This window comes from Narcine bancroftii, chromosome 6 (assembly GCF_036971445.1).
Source record: "Narcine bancroftii isolate sNarBan1 chromosome 6, sNarBan1.hap1, whole genome shotgun sequence".
Lineage (NCBI taxonomy): Eukaryota > Metazoa > Chordata > Chondrichthyes > Torpediniformes > Narcinidae > Narcine > Narcine bancroftii.
This window is the reverse complement of record NC_091474.1, coordinates 200,995,276-201,014,186: the sequence shown is the minus strand read 5'-3', so window position 1 is coordinate 201,014,186 and position 18,911 is coordinate 200,995,276. Positions and strand designations below refer to the sequence as shown.

At 40.7% G+C, this 18,911-nt stretch overlaps 1 protein-coding gene across 4 annotated transcripts in view; it reads right to left on the bottom strand.

The window, feature by feature from the left end:
• Positions 1 to 18,911, bottom strand: part of snx17 (sorting nexin 17) — an 84,290-nt gene that overhangs the window by 41,007 nt on the left and 24,372 nt on the right. For all 4 annotated transcript variants that reach the window (XM_069887199.1, XM_069887200.1, XM_069887201.1 and 1 more), the window contains exons 2-4: positions 13,790 to 13,864; positions 4,631 to 4,748; positions 3,051 to 3,115 (exon numbers count right to left, since the gene is read on the bottom strand). In XM_069887199.1, the coding sequence (XP_069743300.1) occupies positions 3,051 to 3,115; positions 4,631 to 4,748; positions 13,790 to 13,864 (258 nt within the window). The remainder of the gene's footprint in view (positions 1 to 3,050; positions 3,116 to 4,630; positions 4,749 to 13,789; positions 13,865 to 18,911) is intronic.

Genomic DNA, 18,911 nt, shown 5'->3' with positions numbered 1-18,911 from the left:
TATTCTCTCTCCTAATTTCAATACCTCCAAAACAGCCCATGATACTTCAGGGTCACCAATTTACACCAGGGCTCGTTGTCTTCTACCTGATAAACTGTGGCAGGCAAGGGCAGAGTTTACTGCAATGGAGGAATTGGGTATCATTCGGCACTCCAACAGTCCTTGGGCATCACCGTTGCACATAGTACCCAAGAAAACAAGTGGATGGAGACCCATAGGAGATTACTGTAGGCTCAATGATATAACTACACCCGACAGATACCCTGTCCCTCATACAAGATTTTGCAGCCCATTTGCACAATTGCTGTGTTTTCTCCAAAGTTGATCTTGTCAAGGGATACCATCAGATTCTAGTACATAAGGATGTCATTCCTAAAACAGCGATTATCACCCTTTCAGGCTTTTTGAATTTCTTAGGATGCCATTTGGGTGGAAAAATGCCACTCAAACCTTCCAGTGCCTTATGGACGCTTTGGGCAGGGATTTAGAGTTCACTTCCATCTACTTGGATGTCATCCTCATAGCCAGTCAATCTGAACAGGATCACCACCAGCATTTACACTGCCTGTTCCAATGGCTGGAGGAATTTGGTCTCACCATCAACCCTAGCAAATGTCAATTTGGCATGTCCATCATCGACTTCCTGGAACACAAGATCACGGCCAAGTGTCTTTCCCTTATCCAGTAAGGTAGATGCAGTCTGTGCTTTTCCCAAACCTACCATAGTTAAGGGACTGCAGAAATTCTTGGTCATGATAAACTATCAACGGTTCATTCCAGCAGCTGGTGACATTCTTCGCCCACTGTTTCAGATCCTCACCACCAAGCACAGGGACGTTTCCTGAACATCAGAGGCAGAGGTTGTGTTACGACCGCCAAAGACGCTTTGGCCAATGCAGCAATGCTCACCCATCCTAATCCTGATGCTACCTTGACACTTAGCACTGACCCTTCGAGTACGGACGTGGGTGCAGTTTTTGAGCAGTGTGTCAATAGTCATTGCCAACCCCTCGCTTTCTTTAGCTGACATCCAAGGCCATCAAAATTAAATATAGTGTATTTGATCGGGAACTGTTGGCATTGTATCTAGCTACACGGCACTTCCGATATGTTTTGGAGGGTTGGCGTTTCACTGTGCTTACAGATCACAAGTCACTAGTTTTTGCTTTCAGCAAAATTAACAGATCCATGGTGGAAAGACAACAGCGTCACTTATCATACATTTCAGAATACACGACAGACGTGCACCATATTTTGGTAAAGACAATCTCGTTGTGGATATGCTGTCCAGACTGACATATATATTGATATTCCTGAATTAGCCAGTGCACAGGCCATGGACCCCGGAGTTCAGGTGTACAGTACCACCACCACTAACCTGGACATACACTAGATGGCACCACAATTGAGCAGCCCAACCCTACTTTAGCACATGTCTTTGGGCTACCCTAGACCATTGATTCCGCCATCTTGGAGGTGACACCTTTTTGATCAGATACACAGCTTGTCTCATCCGTCCATCAGAACATCCGTCAAGCTCATGTCAAATAAATACACATGGCATGGACAGAAAAAAGTCATTGCTCAATGACCATGCACATGTACCTCCAGTCAGATTGCCAAAATTCAGTGGCACTCTAAGGCACCTCCAGCCTTTCCCGGCAGTACACAATGGACCTGGTTGGACCATTGCCAGTAATCTCAAAACATGAGATACATTCTAACAGTCGTAGACAGTTTCATGCACTGGCCAGAGGCCATCCCTTTGCCATCCAGTGACATTGAGATATGTGCCAAAGCATTCATCATCAATTGGATCTCTAGATTTGGTGTCCCGATGCACATAACTTCAGACCACGGAGCACAATTCACCTCTATGTTATGGACTGCCTTTGAGCACTTTTGTGGCACACACCTGCACCACATCAGTGTACCACCCACAGTCCAACGGCCCTGTGGAATGTTTCCACCAGCAACTAAAATCCATACTTAAGGCCTGACTCACCGGTCCCAATCGGGTTGATGAGTTGCCATGGGTTACTACTAGGAGTGCGCACGGCTCCAAATGAAGATTTGTCTGCAGAGATGGTTTATGGTATGGTATGGTCCTTACAGTTCCAGGGGACATTCATTTTGCAACCAACTCTAACTTGGACGTCCTTCAGCAGCTTAGACATGGTGTCGCAATCAGCATGGAATCCCTAAACAACATGTGCTCCCACCATTCCTGGATGCTGATTTTGTTTTTGTAAGCAGACAGGTCCCAGGAGCGCCGTTACAATGACCATATGAGGGCCATTTCCGCGAGATTAAGAAGGATGGGGTTGTGTATACTTTGGACATTGGGGGGCATTCACAACTGTTTAGTGTGGACAGACTCAAGCCTGTCCATGTGGATCCCACTTCACCCATTCAGTGCCCAGAGCTCAGAAGGGGAGGGCATCCACCTGAGGCACACACAGCTGGTGATTTAGTTTCTGGGGGAGGGGGTGATGTGGCGGCCATGTCGCGGGTCGAGTGAGCGCACAGCACGGTATCGTGAACCGTCGCTGGCACGGTTCTGCGGGCGTGCAAAACCATAATATGGACAGCTGAATACTCATCTAATGAACCATACGCGAGCGGTGTTGCATGCTGAGGAACGGCATGTTGATCTGCTGAGTCTCCTACCGGAAGGCACGGGACACACACAGGGCTTAATTTAAACCTGCCGGTCCCATGGATTGGCAGCAAACTCATAACGATGTCCAACCTTGTCCCCGTGGAGCCCGGGACATGTGGTATATAAAAGAGGCTTGTAAAGTCTGAATAAATCAGTCTTGTGTTGACTAACCTGGTGTGCGTGTGTGTCTGCGCATTGATTTAGTAGCTCTACCAAAGTAGCCACTAGAAAATAAAATTATAATTACCTTTCAAGGACTAGGAAGCATTAAAATTATACACAAGATGGTTTCAGTTAGGTTTATGGCCATAGGTTTAATATTAATGGGAAAGTAATTTCATTTTCTAACATTTTAACATATTTTTGGTTACTATGAATACAAACGTACCTGCTGTGCTTTTCGAAGAAAGCTGTTGAAAGTTTCACTGCTGCCAAGCAAGGAATCTTGGCGCACTAAGACAAAAAGATAAGAACAAGTTTGGCAAGTGAAACACAAAAATCTCTTATGAATACTTCAATTTCTGGCAAGCAAATTGTAAATGGAAAGAAAAGGATGCCAGGCACGCTGAAACTGCAAACAGAAAGTTTATCTAGCCAAAATCAACTTTAGTTAGGCACAATAAAAGCCTGAAAAGAATGTTACTTCATCATTAGTTCCACCACAGACTTTGTTCAATTTCACAAAAAAAATAGTGCTCAAGTAGGTTATTTATGGCATTTTCTGGGAAAACAAAAAAATTTATTATTTATCTTTTTGACATTTATCTTATAATTACGGTTCTTGGTTGAAAAATAGGAACATTGCAGAAGAATTAAATAACTGATTATGGATAAAGTTTTTAAAACCTTGCTCCATTAGTGGTTCCTAATGCAGTGGCAAATACTGAATGAAAATATTCCACAAGGATGCATACTAGGTTTTGTCTCCTATATATGACAATCATATTCACAGGATGCCCACAGTCCGAGAAGATGGGCAATTTGGAAATTTATCAGAGCAAAGATACAAATAATAAGGGCTGCTGGAGAAACTGATCAGGTTAGACAGCATCTTAGAAGGATGAGAGTGGATCTGATTGAAACAGACAAGATTATTAAAGAATTAGACACGCTAGAGGTAGGAAATGTTCCTGATGTTGGGGGAGTCCAGAACCAGAGGCCACAGTTTAAGAATAAGGGATAGGCCATTTAGAACAGAGTTGAGGAAAAACTTTTTCACCCAAGAGAGTTGTGGATCTGTGAAATGCTCTGCCACAGAAGACAGTGGAGGTCAATTTTCTAGAGGCTTTCAAGAAAGTTAGATAGAGCTCTTAAAGATAGTGGAGTCAAGGGATCCGGGGAGAAGGCAAGAACAGGGTACTGATTGTGGAAGAGCATCCATAATCACAGTGAATGGTGGTGCTGGCTCAAAGGGCTGAATGGCCTAGACTTGCACCTATTGTCTAAAATAGACAGTCAATTTTGCAGGTTGAAACCCTAACTGGTTTCGAACCAGAAATGTTGACCATACATTTTCCCTCAGATACTCTGACATGATGAGTTGTTCCGGCAGCTTGCTTTTAGATCCAGATTCCAGGACATGCAAGCCCTTTGTCTCATTATTTTGCTGCAATAAATACAGGGCACACATTATATTATATGCACATGCACAATGTGCGCATTTAATATAGGAGCTGCCAAGGACATACTGTTGAAGGACCAAAAGTGGAACACAAGGAGAGAACTTCAATGCTGCTAAGGAGAGCTAGAAAGGTAAATAAAGTTAATTTTCCCCACTGAATTTATTTTATTTTAAAACTCAACACAAGATCATGCTAAATTCAATTAACAATTTAAAAAAAAACTGCAATAAGAAGCTACATTCCCTCTGAATAGTACTAATAAATTACTTCACCGCAATAAATATAAGAATCTAAATATTTTTAAACAGTAAATATAAATAACAGATGAAAAGGAATATGTTCTTACCATTCTGAATATACTTTTCTAATTGTTCTCGACGTTGTTCAACTTCAGCAGTGGTTAGTGAGAATATCTTTTTAGGAGGAAAGTGAGGAAGCACATTGCTCCCATATTCTTTTCTCAGCTGAAAAAATATATACTATCTAGTAAGAATTGAAACTTGGAGGCTCTTACACACTTCTATTTGAATAAAGCACTTAAACATGTTGCTTCTGACCATCTGAAAAGTCATATTCACCAGTTACTTTAAATACTATATAATATAGTTTAAAGTCAGAGCTATAGAGCATAGAACAGGCTCTTCAGCCCAACTTGTCCATGCTGACCAAGTTGGCATCCTGGGCTCATACTATTTGCCTGCATTTGATCCATATCCTTCAAAACCCTTCCTATGCAGGTACCTGTCCAATTATATTTCAAACATTTTTCTATATAGAAACTAAACAATAATTATGCATTTTTGCTAAATATTTTATAAATATTTGCACTAATTTTTAATACAAAATCTCTACCTTTTTATATCATTGGTAATCAGTTGATGTCACCTGAAAAATTACCCCCCACCCCTAAAAAAACACAAGAAAATTGTGGATTAGGCCACCAGGTCTCTCAAGCCTGCTCCGTCATTCCATGTGATCACAGCTGATTTATGCTGGTCTCAACTCTTTTGCATCAGTTCCCCAATTCCTTGATCTTTCAAAGATCCTTAAATATATCTGATAGTCTGGCCCCAGCACATTCAGAGGTAATGAATCAAAGTTGATGGCCACGAGGATGTTCCCACCATTGCAGCAGACAGAAATGATATCACAGTCTGCACCCAATCTTTCCGATGCAGAGGGGCATCTTTCTGTGCACTCTCCATCCTGATGGCATTAACATCCACTTTTCAGGCTTCCATTGGGCCCCTGCCTTATCTCTCTCACTCCCTTTCCCTGTCCCTCTTTTTCCTTTCCTCCAGCTCTATTTGGAGAGCTGCTGCCTCACTCATCACTCTTGCCTCCACCATCATAACTCAATTTTTAAAAAATCAAATTGGACTTCTGGCTGGTGATTGCATGGTGTAGGTGGCAGTAATAAGGTGCTCTGGTCAGCTTTCAAGCATTTCTCACTCAATCATCTTTAATCTTTAACCAAACTGGCTTTACCTTTGCCCCTTCAATATTTAATATAATTGCTTTTGTAAATGATGACCAGAGGAGCTAAAGCAACAAAAAAAAAAGGTAAAGGGGATGCAGCCTCTCTGACTGCAGAAAGCAAGTATGGGAGATTATATGAAAAATAACTGCATCAGTGAAAGAAAGTCATCAAGAGATTGCTTTTAAGCTTGAAAAGGTCCTACAATTGATTTCATCAATTGAGGAATGTTTAGATACTCTGGAGGTTGGTTTGAAGTCTGTATAAATTGGAAACTCAAAGTGAAGTAATGTCTGCTAACAACTTCAAGTTAGCTTTGAAGGTGTTCGATTTGGAGAGCAGGAGCAGATGCCAAACATTAGAATCTTGGGCTTAAAGGAAGATACTGAGAAAGGACAGTCCTACAGAGTATATAGATATATTTTTGGGAGATAAATTGGGAAAGGTTTGTTAGAGTAGGTCACATTCAAACACTTTAAAACAGATCTTATTTAAAATACTGAAGCTCTGCCCCATGCTAGACACACAAGGACCTTATTGCTTTTGCAAGAGCTTTGAAGAGAGCTCAAGAGACTTTACAAAAGGCAACAGATGAAAGATCTTGTTGGAGCCACAGATTGTCTGGAAGAGAACTTGTTCTCAGAGGGTCATGTGGTTTTGCAAGCAGATGGAGTCAAACAGGCTTTCTCTCAGAGAGGGAGAGTGAGAGACACACACACACAGAGATCACTTTTACAGTTGGTAACAGCAGCTGGGACTAGAACAGGTCAAGCTGGCAAGCTTGTGGAAAGTCCCGTTTGGAAGACGGCCTGGTCAAATCCCTTGTAGTTCATACGAAAGGAGAGGACCAGCTGTCTAATGTTTCACTTGGAATAAGGGAAACAAAAAGGAACTCTGTGGTGACCTGAAAGTAAGAGGTCATCATCTGGAGAACCCTGAAGGGGACAAGTTTCGTCAGCAAGACACTGGAGTGGCTGATTAAAAAGGAATCAGTTGTTGATGTCCTGGAATAACAAATCTTTCTCTGAAAACCGACAAGAACCTTCCTGAGTGGTAACCATTTACCTTTCAAACACCAAAGCTTGGTGAATTTTATAAATGTTAAATTCTGTGCACAGTATAAGAATTGCCTGCAACCAGTGAACTTGGAGGAATGAAAAGTGAGATTGGACTGTGAACCAAAGAACGTTTCTGAACTTACACACACATTACATACACATGTGCTTAGAATTAGAAGGGGGTTAAGTTAGGTTAGTTAAGTTAAAGTGTGATTGTTTTCACATTTAAAGATAATTAAAAGCAACTTTTGTTTAAATAACCATTTGTCTTGGTGAATATCTATTGCAGCTGGGTTTTGGGGTCCTCCGGGCTCGTAACACCAGTTAACTGACTTCTTAAATATACGTGGATGTGTTTGGAAGAGAGTTTTTTTGCTACTAAGCCTGAGCTCAACAGAGCACATCAGTTTCTAGTTCCCAAGCCAACCTCGGAACATCATTCATGTTTGGAAATTCTTAATTTTAATTACTATCAAGAATTGTGTTATTCGTGAAGCTCATCACAACAGAGATTTGAAATATAGGGTCAACAAATATGACGAATTGAATATTTTTTTTTAATTTTGGAGATGAGGAAAGAATATAGAGAAGTTGTGACAAGGTACTCAAGACTTAGATCTGCTTTGTTGTATCCAGCCCATCCGTAGATCACCTTGGAAGATGGCCATATGAAATTTTTTAATTCTGTGCATAAAGCTCACAAAGTTTTGGCTGATTCTGTTTCATCTTCAAGTTTAATACAAATTAACATCATGTGTCTGAAGTTGTTTTTAGTCTTAAAGCAGACTAAAAACAAAGGATTAGATTTAATCAATCAGATTAAACAAATTGATTAATAGTATGCACAAGTTAAAAATCCTGATTTATATAAAAGGAAAGTTGAACTTAAAATTTGATCTTCTTTCTACTTATTCCATTGAATAGCAACTTTTGAGGAGTAAGAGTCAGTTCTACATTCATGGTGAAAAGTCTGGTAAGCTTTTGGCTAGTCAATTGAAAAGAATACCTGCTAAAAGACAAATTAATAAGATTTTGACGGAAGATGTTACGGATACTATTGACTATTCTAAGATAAATGATACCTTTAGAGAATTCTATTCCATATGGTATATTTCTGAATCCATTATTGATAGTATTTCAAAGTCAGATTTTCTGGACTGCCTTAATTTGCCTTCGCTTTCTCAGAATAAATCTATGAGACTGGAGGCACCTATATCTTGATGAAATACTTTTTGCAATTTACTCTTTAAAATCTGGTAAATCTCCAGGACCTGATGGGTACCCTGTGGAAGTTTATAAATCCTTTTCCAAATTGCTTGTGCTCCAATTAATTTTGTTCTTAATGACACATTTAAACAAGGGAACCTTCCATCAATTGCAATTGGATGAACTGAGGATCATAAGGGAAGCAGAAGCAGTGATAGAGAGGAGTTACAGGGAGACAGTCACCCCGAGAAGGCAGGAGTCAGGGAATTGGGTGACTGAGGCTCAGAAGGGAAGGAGGGATAAGAACCGGGTAATTGTGGTTGGGGACTCGCTTGTCAGAGGGACAGATAGGAGGTTTGTTGGACGAGATTGGGGATCCAGGTTGGTCTGTTGACTCCCTGGTGCTCGGGTCTGGGATGTCTCTGATCGAGTTCACAGAATTCTGCAAGGGGAAGGTGAGCAGCCAGAAGTCATGGTCCATGTGGGGACCAATGACTTAGTTAGAAGTGGTGATGAGGTCCTGAAACAGGAATACATAGAATTAGGCAGGAAGTTAAAAAACAGGAACTCTAAGGTAGTAATCTCTGGATTGCTGTTGGTGCCACGCGCTAGAGAGGGTAGTAATAGGAGGATGTGGAGGATGAATGCATGGCTAAAGAGTTGGTGCAGGGGATAAGATTTTTGGATCACTGGGATCTCTTCTGGGGAAGGTAGGACCTGTACAAAAGGGACGGACTCCACTTGAACTGGAGGGGGACCAATATCCTGGCAAGCAGATTTGCTATAGCTGTGGGGGTGGATTTAAACTAGTTTGGCAGGGGGGTGGGGAGCAGAGTTTGCGAGCAGTGTCTAGGGTGCATGACCACCTAGTTGAAAATGATAAAGATAACAAAGGAAGGATGGAGGTTAAGGTAAAAGGTAGAAAAGGGAATATATGTGAGGGTCATTCTCTGAATGATGAGCTTAGAGCATGGATTGGCACTTGGAATCATGATGTTGTGGCAATTAGTGAGACCTGGTTACAGGAAGGTCAGGACTGGAAACTAAATATTCCAGAATACAAATGTTTTAGATGTGATAGAACAGGGGGTAAAAAAGGGGGAGGAGTTGCTCTGCTTGTTAAGGAGGACATTACTGCCATGAGGTGGCAGGATGATTTGCAGGGATCGTCCAGTGAGGCTGTTTGGGTGGAATTGTGGGGTGGAGGAGGCATGAGGGCACTAATAGGAGTGTATTATAGACCACCAAATGGGCCAATAAAATTGGAGGAACAAATTTGTAAGGAGATAGCGTATATGTGTAATAAACATAAGGTAGTGATCATGGGAGATTTTAACTTCCCTCACATTGATTGGGATACGCATACATTAAGAGGGCTGGATGGGCTAGTGTTTGTCAATTGTGTACAAGATAGTTTTCTTAATCAATAGATAGAGGAACCGACTCAGGATGGTGTAATACTGGATCTCCTGTTAGGGAACGAGATAGGTCAGGTGTCTGAGGTTAACGTTGGAGAACAAATTGGGTCTAGTGATCACAACTATATTAGTTTTAGGGTAGTTTTAGGGAAGAGCAAAGAAGGGCCTAAAGTTGAGGTTCTGGATTGGAGAAAAGCAAATTTCAAAGGAATAAAAATGGCTTTGGGGAGTATTGAGTGGGACATGATTTTTTTTCAGGAAAGGATGTAAATGAAAAATAGAGAATATTCAAAGAAGAAATTTTGAAACTACAGAGTAGATATGTCCCAGTGAGGATCAAAGGAAAGGCTGGAAGTCATAGGGAACCTTGGTTTTCGAGGAATATTAGAAATTTGGTTAGGAGAAAGAGGGAGGTGCACAAGAGGTATAAACAACTACAAGGAGTGTAAAAAAAAAATCTTAAGAAAGAAATCAGAAAGGCCAAAAAGAGGCACGAAGAGGCTTTGGCAGGCAGAGTAAGAATAAATCCAAAGGGTTTATATAGGTACATCAAAAGTAAAAGATTAGTGAGGGATAAAATTGGACCCCTTGTAGATAGGGAGGGTAGGCTATGTGAGAAGTCAGAGGAGATGGGGAAAATTTTAAATGATTTATTTTCCTCGGTATTCACTAGGGAAAAAAAAATATTGTACCAATTGAAGTAAAGAAAAATAGTGGGGAGGTCATGATCATTTAAGGATAACCGAGGAGGTAGTGATGGCAGTGTTTAAAAAGATAAAGGTGGACAAATCTCTGGGTCCGGACAAAGTATTCCCAAGGACACTCAGGGAGGCTAGTGTACAGATAGTGGGGGCATTAACAGAGATATTTAGGATGTCACTGGTCACGGAGATAGTGCCAGAGGTTTGGAGGGTGGTTCATGTTGTTCCGCTGTTTAAGAAAGGGTCCAAATGTAAGCCTGGAAATTATAGACCAGTGAGTCTGATGTCTGTGGTGGGCAAGTTGATGAAGTGTTCTGAGGGGTGGCATTTACAAATATTCGGATGAACAGGGATTGATAGGTAGTAGTCAGCATGGTTTTGTCATGCTTAACAAACCTTATAGAGTTTTTCGAGGGGGTTACGAAAAAGATTGATGAAGGGAAGGCTGTGGATGTTGTCCATTTAGACTTTAGTAAAGCTTTTGACAAAGTTCCCCACAGGAGGTTAGGTAAAAAGATGGAGGCATTAGGTATAAATAAAGTAGTGAAATGGATTCAGCAATGGTTGGATGGGAGGTGTCAGAGAGTAATGTAGAAAATTGTTTGTCAAATTGGAGGCCGGTGACTAGTGGAGTTCCTCAGGGATCAGTCCTGGGTCCACTATTGTTTGTTATATATATTAACGATCTGGAAGAAGGGGTGGTGAATTGGATAAGTAAGTTTGCAGATGATACAAAGATTGGTGGTATTGTGGACAGTGAGGAAGATTACCGTAGCTTAAAAAGACATATAGGAAAGCTAGAGGAGTGGGCTGAGAAATGGCTGGTGGAATTTAATACGGATAAGTGTGAAGTGTTGCATTTTGGAAAGGCAAATCTAAATAGGTCATATACATTGAATGGTAGACAATTGAGGAGTGTAGAGCAACAAAGGGATTTAGGAGTTATGGTAAATAGTACCCTCAAAGTTGATACTCAGGTAGATAGAGTGGTGAAGAAGGCATTTGGGATGTTGGCCTTCATAAATCGGAGTATTGAATTCAAGAGTTGGGATGTTATGAAGAAATTGTACAAAGCATTGGTGAGGCCAAATTTGGAATACTGTGTGCAGTTTTGGTCACCAAATTATAGGAAGGATATAAACAAAATAGAGAGAGTGCAGAGAAGGTTCACAAGAACATTGACAGGATGTCAGGGTTTGAGTTACAGAGAAAGGTTGAGCAGCCTGGGGCTTTTTTCTCTGGAGCGTAGAAGATTGAGAGGGGATTTGATGGAGGTGTTCAAGATTTTAAAAGGGACAGAGAGAGTCAACTTGGATAGGCTTTTTCAATTAAGAGTGGGGGATATTCAAACCAGAGGCCATGGTTTGAGATTGAAAGGGGAAAATTATAAGGGGAACATGAACATGAGGGAAAATTTCTTCACGCAAAGGGTGGAATAAGCTTCCGGCGGAGGTGGTTGAAGCAGGAACGTTATTTACATTTAAGGAAAGACTGGATAATTACATGGAGGGAAGAGGATAGGAGGGGTATGAACCAGGTGCTGGTCAGTGGGACTAGGAGGGTGGGGATTTGTTCCAGCATGGACTAGTAGGGACAAACTGGCCTGTTCTGTACTATATATGGTTATATATCATCTTAATGAAGCTTGGATTTCTCTTATTCTGAAAAAGAAAAAGGATCCATTTGAAAGTGCTTCTTATAGGCCTATTTCTTTACTTAACATATATATGAAGATGTTGTCTAAAATATTGGCCCATAGATTGGAGAATATTTTACCATAATAATTTCAGAAGATCAAACCCATTTTATTAAAAATGTTATTCTTATTTTAATGTACACCATTCATTGAATGTTTTATATTTACCTCACTTCTGCCCCTAAATGTGTTCTCTCTTTAGATGCAGAGAAAGCTTCCGATTAGGTAGAATGGGGTTATCTATTTGCTACTTTGGAAAAATTTAATTTTGGACCGTGTTTTATTAAATTAATATACTTATGTCCTACTTCCTCAATTCTTATTAATTTACAGCAATCAAAACCTTTTAATCTTCAACAGGATACTCATCAAGGTTGTCCTTTAAGTCTATTCCTCTTTGACCTGGTATTGGAACCTCAAGCAATTGCTCTTCATAAAAGTACAGATTTTATAGAGATCCATAGGAAAGGCATTGAACACAATGTTTCCTTATATGCAGATGATCTTTTGCTGTTTGTATCTAATCCAGATGTTTCTTTACCAAGCATATTAGTTTTGCTTTCTCATATTAGTCAGTTTTCCGGGTACAAGTTAAATCTGCATAAAAATGAACTTATACCTTTAAATGGTTCTATACCAAGATATTCTAATTTTTCTTTTAAGATTGTGGAGGATCAATTTACCTATCTTGGTATTACAATTATATGGGGTTATTAAAAAAAATTCTAGTTTATTTAAACAGGTCAAATTACTGTTGTTGAGATGGTCACATTTATTTATTCCATGATTGGTCATATCAATTCTATTAAAATGAATATTTTGTATATTTTTCCAATCTATATTAATTTTCATTCCCAAATCCTTTTTCGAGTCACTTGACTTTTACATTTTCCTACATATGGCAAGGAAAATACACCCACTTAAATAAAAATCATCTTCAAAAAGCTGAAAGGAACAGCGGATTAGCGTTTCCTAATTTTAGATTTTATTATTGGCAGTCAATATACGCAATTCAAAATTGAATTTGATATTTTATTTTATTGATGGCAAGATGTGCAATTTTGATTAAATGGAAAGATAATGCTCCATCTTCACAATGGTTAAGTGATATGTCTTGTTTAAGTTTAGAAAAAAATTAGACATGCCATTAAAGAGTTAAATACCAACTTCCAAAAGATGTGGGGCTTATTTTTGGACTATTATCACAACCTACAGAATTAGGGTTGTTCTGAAGCTTTAATGCTGTGCTGTCCATGTCCAGGCTGTTGTAACTTGACTCCTATGTGTCACCTTTTTAACCTAGCTTAATGGTAGGAGTTTGAATGCAAGTTTTTTTTTCCTCTTCTTTTGAATTTTATGATACAATATATAACTGTACTGCTCAATTGTGCATCATGTAAACATCAATTGAAATATTTTTTTTTAATTTAGACATGCAACACAATATCAGGCCCTTTCAGGACAGAGGCTCATGCCAGCAAATTACACCCAGTTGACCTACAGTCTCAGTAGTTTTGAAGGGAGGAAATCAGAGCACCCATTGGAAACCTACACAGACACAGGGAGAACGTTCAAACTCCTTACAGATAGTGCAGGATTCGAACCACAATCCCAATCACTGGAGCTTTAACAGCATTGCATTGCTATGCTAACCATGCAGTCCTGTTCTCTTCTGCTCACCCACCCGTATCCACCTGTGGCTGTTGGACTGTGCCCCTCACCCTGCCTTTTCTTCTCTCCTCTCCCCAGTTTTATTCATGCACCTGCCTGCCTTTTGCTCATACCTTTACAAAGGGCTGAGGCCTCAAAGGTTTGTTGCATCCCTTTGCTTTCTAAGGACGCTGCAAGACTTGCCGAGTTTCACCAGCACTTGTGTTCTGCACTACAATCACAGCAGACTTCCCTGTAACCAAATATTCTTTTATAAAACACAAACTCTAATAACATACCTGCTCATGTAGTCCATAAAGTTGTCTGTATCGAACTCGACAATGCAACACGCCATTTACATGAATATTGTAAGCCTGCAACATTAAAATGTAGTTTATCAAATAAATTTACTATAATCAGAGGAAATCAAGCATTACTTTCATATCAGAGTACGAATCATTTACTTAACCTCAACTTTATTATGAATCCACCACACAACCCTACTCTGTGACTTTTTAAAAATTGGAATATGTGAATACATCTTTGCTGTGTTGAGATTAACACATGACAATTTATATTGCTAATGTTCCCTTCCTATATTCCTATAAGATGGGAATAAACCTCTTCATTCAGGGTTGTACACTTCTGGAATTCTCTACCAAAAAGCGTGGGTAAGATCAGTCTTTGAATATTCTCTTCACAAAGATCAGTATGCTTCTGAATAATCAAGGGATATGAGGTTACCACAGTAAACTGATAGATACAGTGGGAAGAGCACAAAACATTTATGCTCACGCTAGAGGCGGCTTTGGACACAGACTCCACCACAACAAAGAAAACAATGTTCTGTAAAGTTGTTACTCCAATATATATGTAGTAGAGTAATTTTAAATCTATTGATCTTCAATTTGTCTTTAAGTTACTAGTTAAGATAAATTGCTGTCCCCGTCAGCTTAAAAAAAACTGCAAATAGGCAAGAGGAAATTAAAAGAATATGGTATGTAAACAGTGGAAATAATTAAGCACTCCCATTGACAAAGATGTGAATCAGAACAAGATAGTCTTCTATTCTGCAAAATAATCAAATGGCATTCATTGACTACATTAGAAAGTCTGTGGTGAACTGTATGGCAAAATGGATCCCAGCACTTCCTAAACTGAAACTACGACTGACCTGCGAAGTCCACTCACTGAAGGCTAGGTCTCAGACATTTGAGTCAGGAGATCTAGCCTGACACAAAATCCAGCCATGATCTCCATCAGGGAATCTGTGAGGTAGTACTAAAGTAAACTTGAAACCCGCTCAATCTTCAGACACCAGGCAATTGTGGCATGGAGGGCATGCTGTCTTGTGCTACAAAGTAAAACAGGGCAGAAGCAATTGTTCGTCCTTCCCCAATGATTTCAACTCATTCTAAGCTCACTTCAAACAAAAGGCTAGTGAGCCAACTACATACATCACATCAACTTCAGGCACACTTGGATCCCTGGGCACTGCCAAAGATGTCACATTAGTCTTCCTGAGAGTCAACCAGTGGACAGCAACTCACCCAGGGACTCTACATGCTTCTTGCAAGCCTGCACAGACCAGCTAGCAAAAGTATTAGGACATGCCTTCAACCTTTCCTGCTACAGGCAGAAGTACCCACCTGTTTTAAAAAGGCCATTATTAACCCAGCGCCAAAGAAAAACATAGCAGATATTAATGACTACTGGCTGGGGTCTCTGACATCCACCATCCTGAAAAGCTTTCAGATGTTGGTCTCGATCAATTTCAGCCTCATTTTATTTCAATTTGCCTACTGCCATAACAGGTCCACAAAAGATGCCTTCTCTCTGGATCTATGCACAGTTCTAAATAACAAGGACATCTAAGCCATGCCACTATTCATTGACTATTGCTCCGCTTTTATCACCAGTGTCCCAAATAAATTCATCCCAGACTCAGAGAACTTGGCTGCAGCACCCCACCTCTGCAAATGGATCCACAACTCTGTTCTGCAGGTTACTATCAATAGCCACTTTCAGGTGGCCAGAATAACCGACTGTAAAGCCACCTATTCTACCCCAATGTGGCTGTCGGCTGGCCATCTGAAAGTGGACAATCCGGCCAGGAGAAGCACTTACCTAACCCTCCTCCTGTAGGTATATTCTCTGGCTCGGAGAATCCACCATTGCACCTGAAAGCAGCAGTGGGACTATGGTCACAGTCCACAGGAGCCGGCATTCGCTCGGATGTGGCTCTCCTTCAGCCAGCACATTCTGGTGACAGAAAGGCGTCTTCTCCGCAACCCAGCTCCACTCCCCCAGCCGCGTCTGCCGCCACATTGTCTGCATCCGAGCACCTGAAAGCGGCTTATGAGATTGGTGCCAGCACACTCTCTGTGATCATGCTTAACCACAAAACTATATACTCAGCCCACTACTATATTCCAGCTACATCTATGACTGAAGTCAAATATTACTACCCAAGTATAGGCCAGGATATGAAGGAACCTCAACACTAGCAAAATGTTATCTTTCCATATAATACTGCAGCCTTTACTGTGTTTGTACTTCTGTATTAACAGATTTGCCAAGGCAAATAGCGCCTTTGGAAGACTACACAAAAGAGTCTGGAAAAACAACCAACTGAAAAACCTCACAAAGATAAGCGTATACAGAGCCGCTGTCATACCCACACTCCTGTTCGGCTCCGAATCATGGGTCCTCTACTGGCATCACCTACGGCTCCTAGAACGCTTCCACCAGCGTTGTCTCCGCTCCATCCTCAACATCCATTGGAGCGCTTTCATCCCTAACATCGAAGTACTCGAGATGGCAGAGGTCGACAGCATCGAGTCCACGCTGCTGAAGATCCAGCTGCGCTGGGTGGGTCACGTCTCCAGAATGGAGGACCATCGCCTTCCCAAGATTGTGTTTTATGGCGAGCTCTCCACTGGCCACCGTGACAGAGGTGCACCAAAGAAAAGGTACAAGGACTGCCTAAAAAATCTCTTGGTGCCTGCCACATTGACCACCGCCAGTGGGCTGATATTGCCTCAAATCGTGCATCTTGGCGCCTCACAGTTTGGCGGGCAGCAACCTCCTTTGAAGAAGACCGCAGAGCCCACCTCACTGACAAAAGGCAAAGGAGGAAAAACCCAACACCCAACCCCAACCAACCAATTTTCCCCTGCAGCCGCTGCAACCGTGTCTGCCTGTCCCGCATCGGACTTGTCAGCCACAAACGAGCCTGCAGCTGACGTGGACTTTTACCCCCTCCATAAATCTTCGTCCGCGAAGCCAAGCCAAAGAAAGACTTCTGTATTATGTATGGGGTAACTAGATGGAATACATGCAAAGCAAACTTATCACTGCACTTACAGTACAATAAACTTGAATTTGGAACTGGATGCAAATAAAATGTGTGGAGAAGTTGCAAACTGGAAAGTTTTACTACCAAATTTAAATATAAAGGGCACTAATTTTTAACTTCCAAAGAGTTGGCTGATCGTTGCTACATCTGCAGAGAGATGCTGCAGCTGTGAACACCTTGCGCTAAAAAGGTAAAAATTAAATTAAGCAGAAATCTTATTTCTACTAGCTATCAAGAAATCACTTACTGAGAGGAATTTGCACATGGACATTAGAATAAAACACATTAGGGTATGTTAGGTCTGCTTTGTTCATGAATGAGTGAGTCAAACACCAGACTGAGTCGAAATCAAGGTTCTTTGTTCTTTATTGCCGGATTGTAACACTTGCAACTAACAGTGTTAGTTGGAGAAGGCGCATTCTGCTGTTATCAGCGAGTGGTGTTTTTTTTTATATATACCTCAGGATACGTACTTAGTAAATTATCATACCATTACATTGTCCAGTGAATAAACTGATGCTATCCTCCTCTGTTAGTCTGCTGCACATCATTCTTGTTAGTGCAAAGCTTATCTTGAGTGTACAAGGTCACATCTGCATTCTGTTACTCCTTAATACTGGGTGACTCCTTCTCCGGTCCCATCTCATGATGTTTTTACCTTACAGGTATCATTTAAAACACTTGAGCCTCACACATAAATAGAAAAGTGATCTACACATATATTTTCCTCAACTCTTGTACAGGTACCTAACCTTTTATCCGGGATCATCGGGACCTGACACCTGCTGTAATTCGGAATCTTGAGGATTTCAGAATCATTTTGAAATGGCGGTCCCTTTTAGCGAATGTGATGTTTTTTTAAAAAAAATTCACACAAAACAGGGGGTGTGGGGTGTTGTGAATTTAGCATGTTTATTTATTTTAAAGTAAAACTTCAAAACTGACTCAGACCCCCGTCCCTGCCTGTGGACACCCTCTCTTACCTTCAGTGGAAAGATGACTCTCGACCTGGTCACAGAGTTCACTCGTGAGGACAGCTGGCTCAATGCAGGAGCAATGGCCATCTTACTTATCCTTAATCCCCCAGGCAGCTGGAACGGCTCTGCCAGAGCGGTGACGATAAACGGCCATTGCTCCTGCATCGAGCCATCGCCAGCTGCTGCCGTGTGTGAATTCAGGGCGCGGCAGCAGTGCACCCCTGCTGCCGGAACAGAGGGCAGGGGTTAGGAGTGAGGCAGTCTGACATTTTCATTACTGAAAAAAGTGCCTGTTTTTGGAGGTTGCTGGTATTCGGATTCCCAGATAAAAGGTTAAGCATTTGTATTAGCAGAAATATCAGAAAATTGGACCAAAAAGAAACTTGGATGACAATGCAACTGCCCAAAAATACACAAATTTGTCTGAAAAATAATTAATTATTAGACAAATTAGCATGGTAGAGAGGGTTAATTATTACACAAGTGGAAGGATTAGAAAGGTAAATATTTAACAGGTAGAATACAAAAAAAAAATCAATCCTGATTATAGAAAGTAATAAAACATGTCTGGAGACACCATGATTGAAGTAAAAAGGCAATGTTGGAGAAACTCAGCAGGACAAACAGTGTAGTTTAAGGTGCCTTGCCATTCGGCATGAGCAATCGTGTCTCTCCATCCATCATGGTTCTGACGCTCCAAATTGTAGTTTGTAATCATGATGTTAATCCATCCATCATTTGCATTCTCTGTCTGCCTCTGCTTTTTCCTTCCAGCTTTCTAGGTGCAACTAAATGTTCTAATGTATCACTTCACATGATGTGTCCAAAGAACTTTGATTGCTGTATTCTGATTCTTTTATGTACATTTTGTTTTCATCCTTTGTTCAGGTAGTCCTTGACTTCTGACTTGTACAAATTATGTCCATCCACACATATGACTGAAATATTTTAAAAATCTTTATTAAAACTACTGTACAAGTACATATTTTGTATTTAAAGTATTGCATATAGTGGAACCTCATTATAACCTGATAGTTTGGGTAAAAAAAATTTTTTTTTTTTTTTTTAAAATCTCATCGCGAAGGA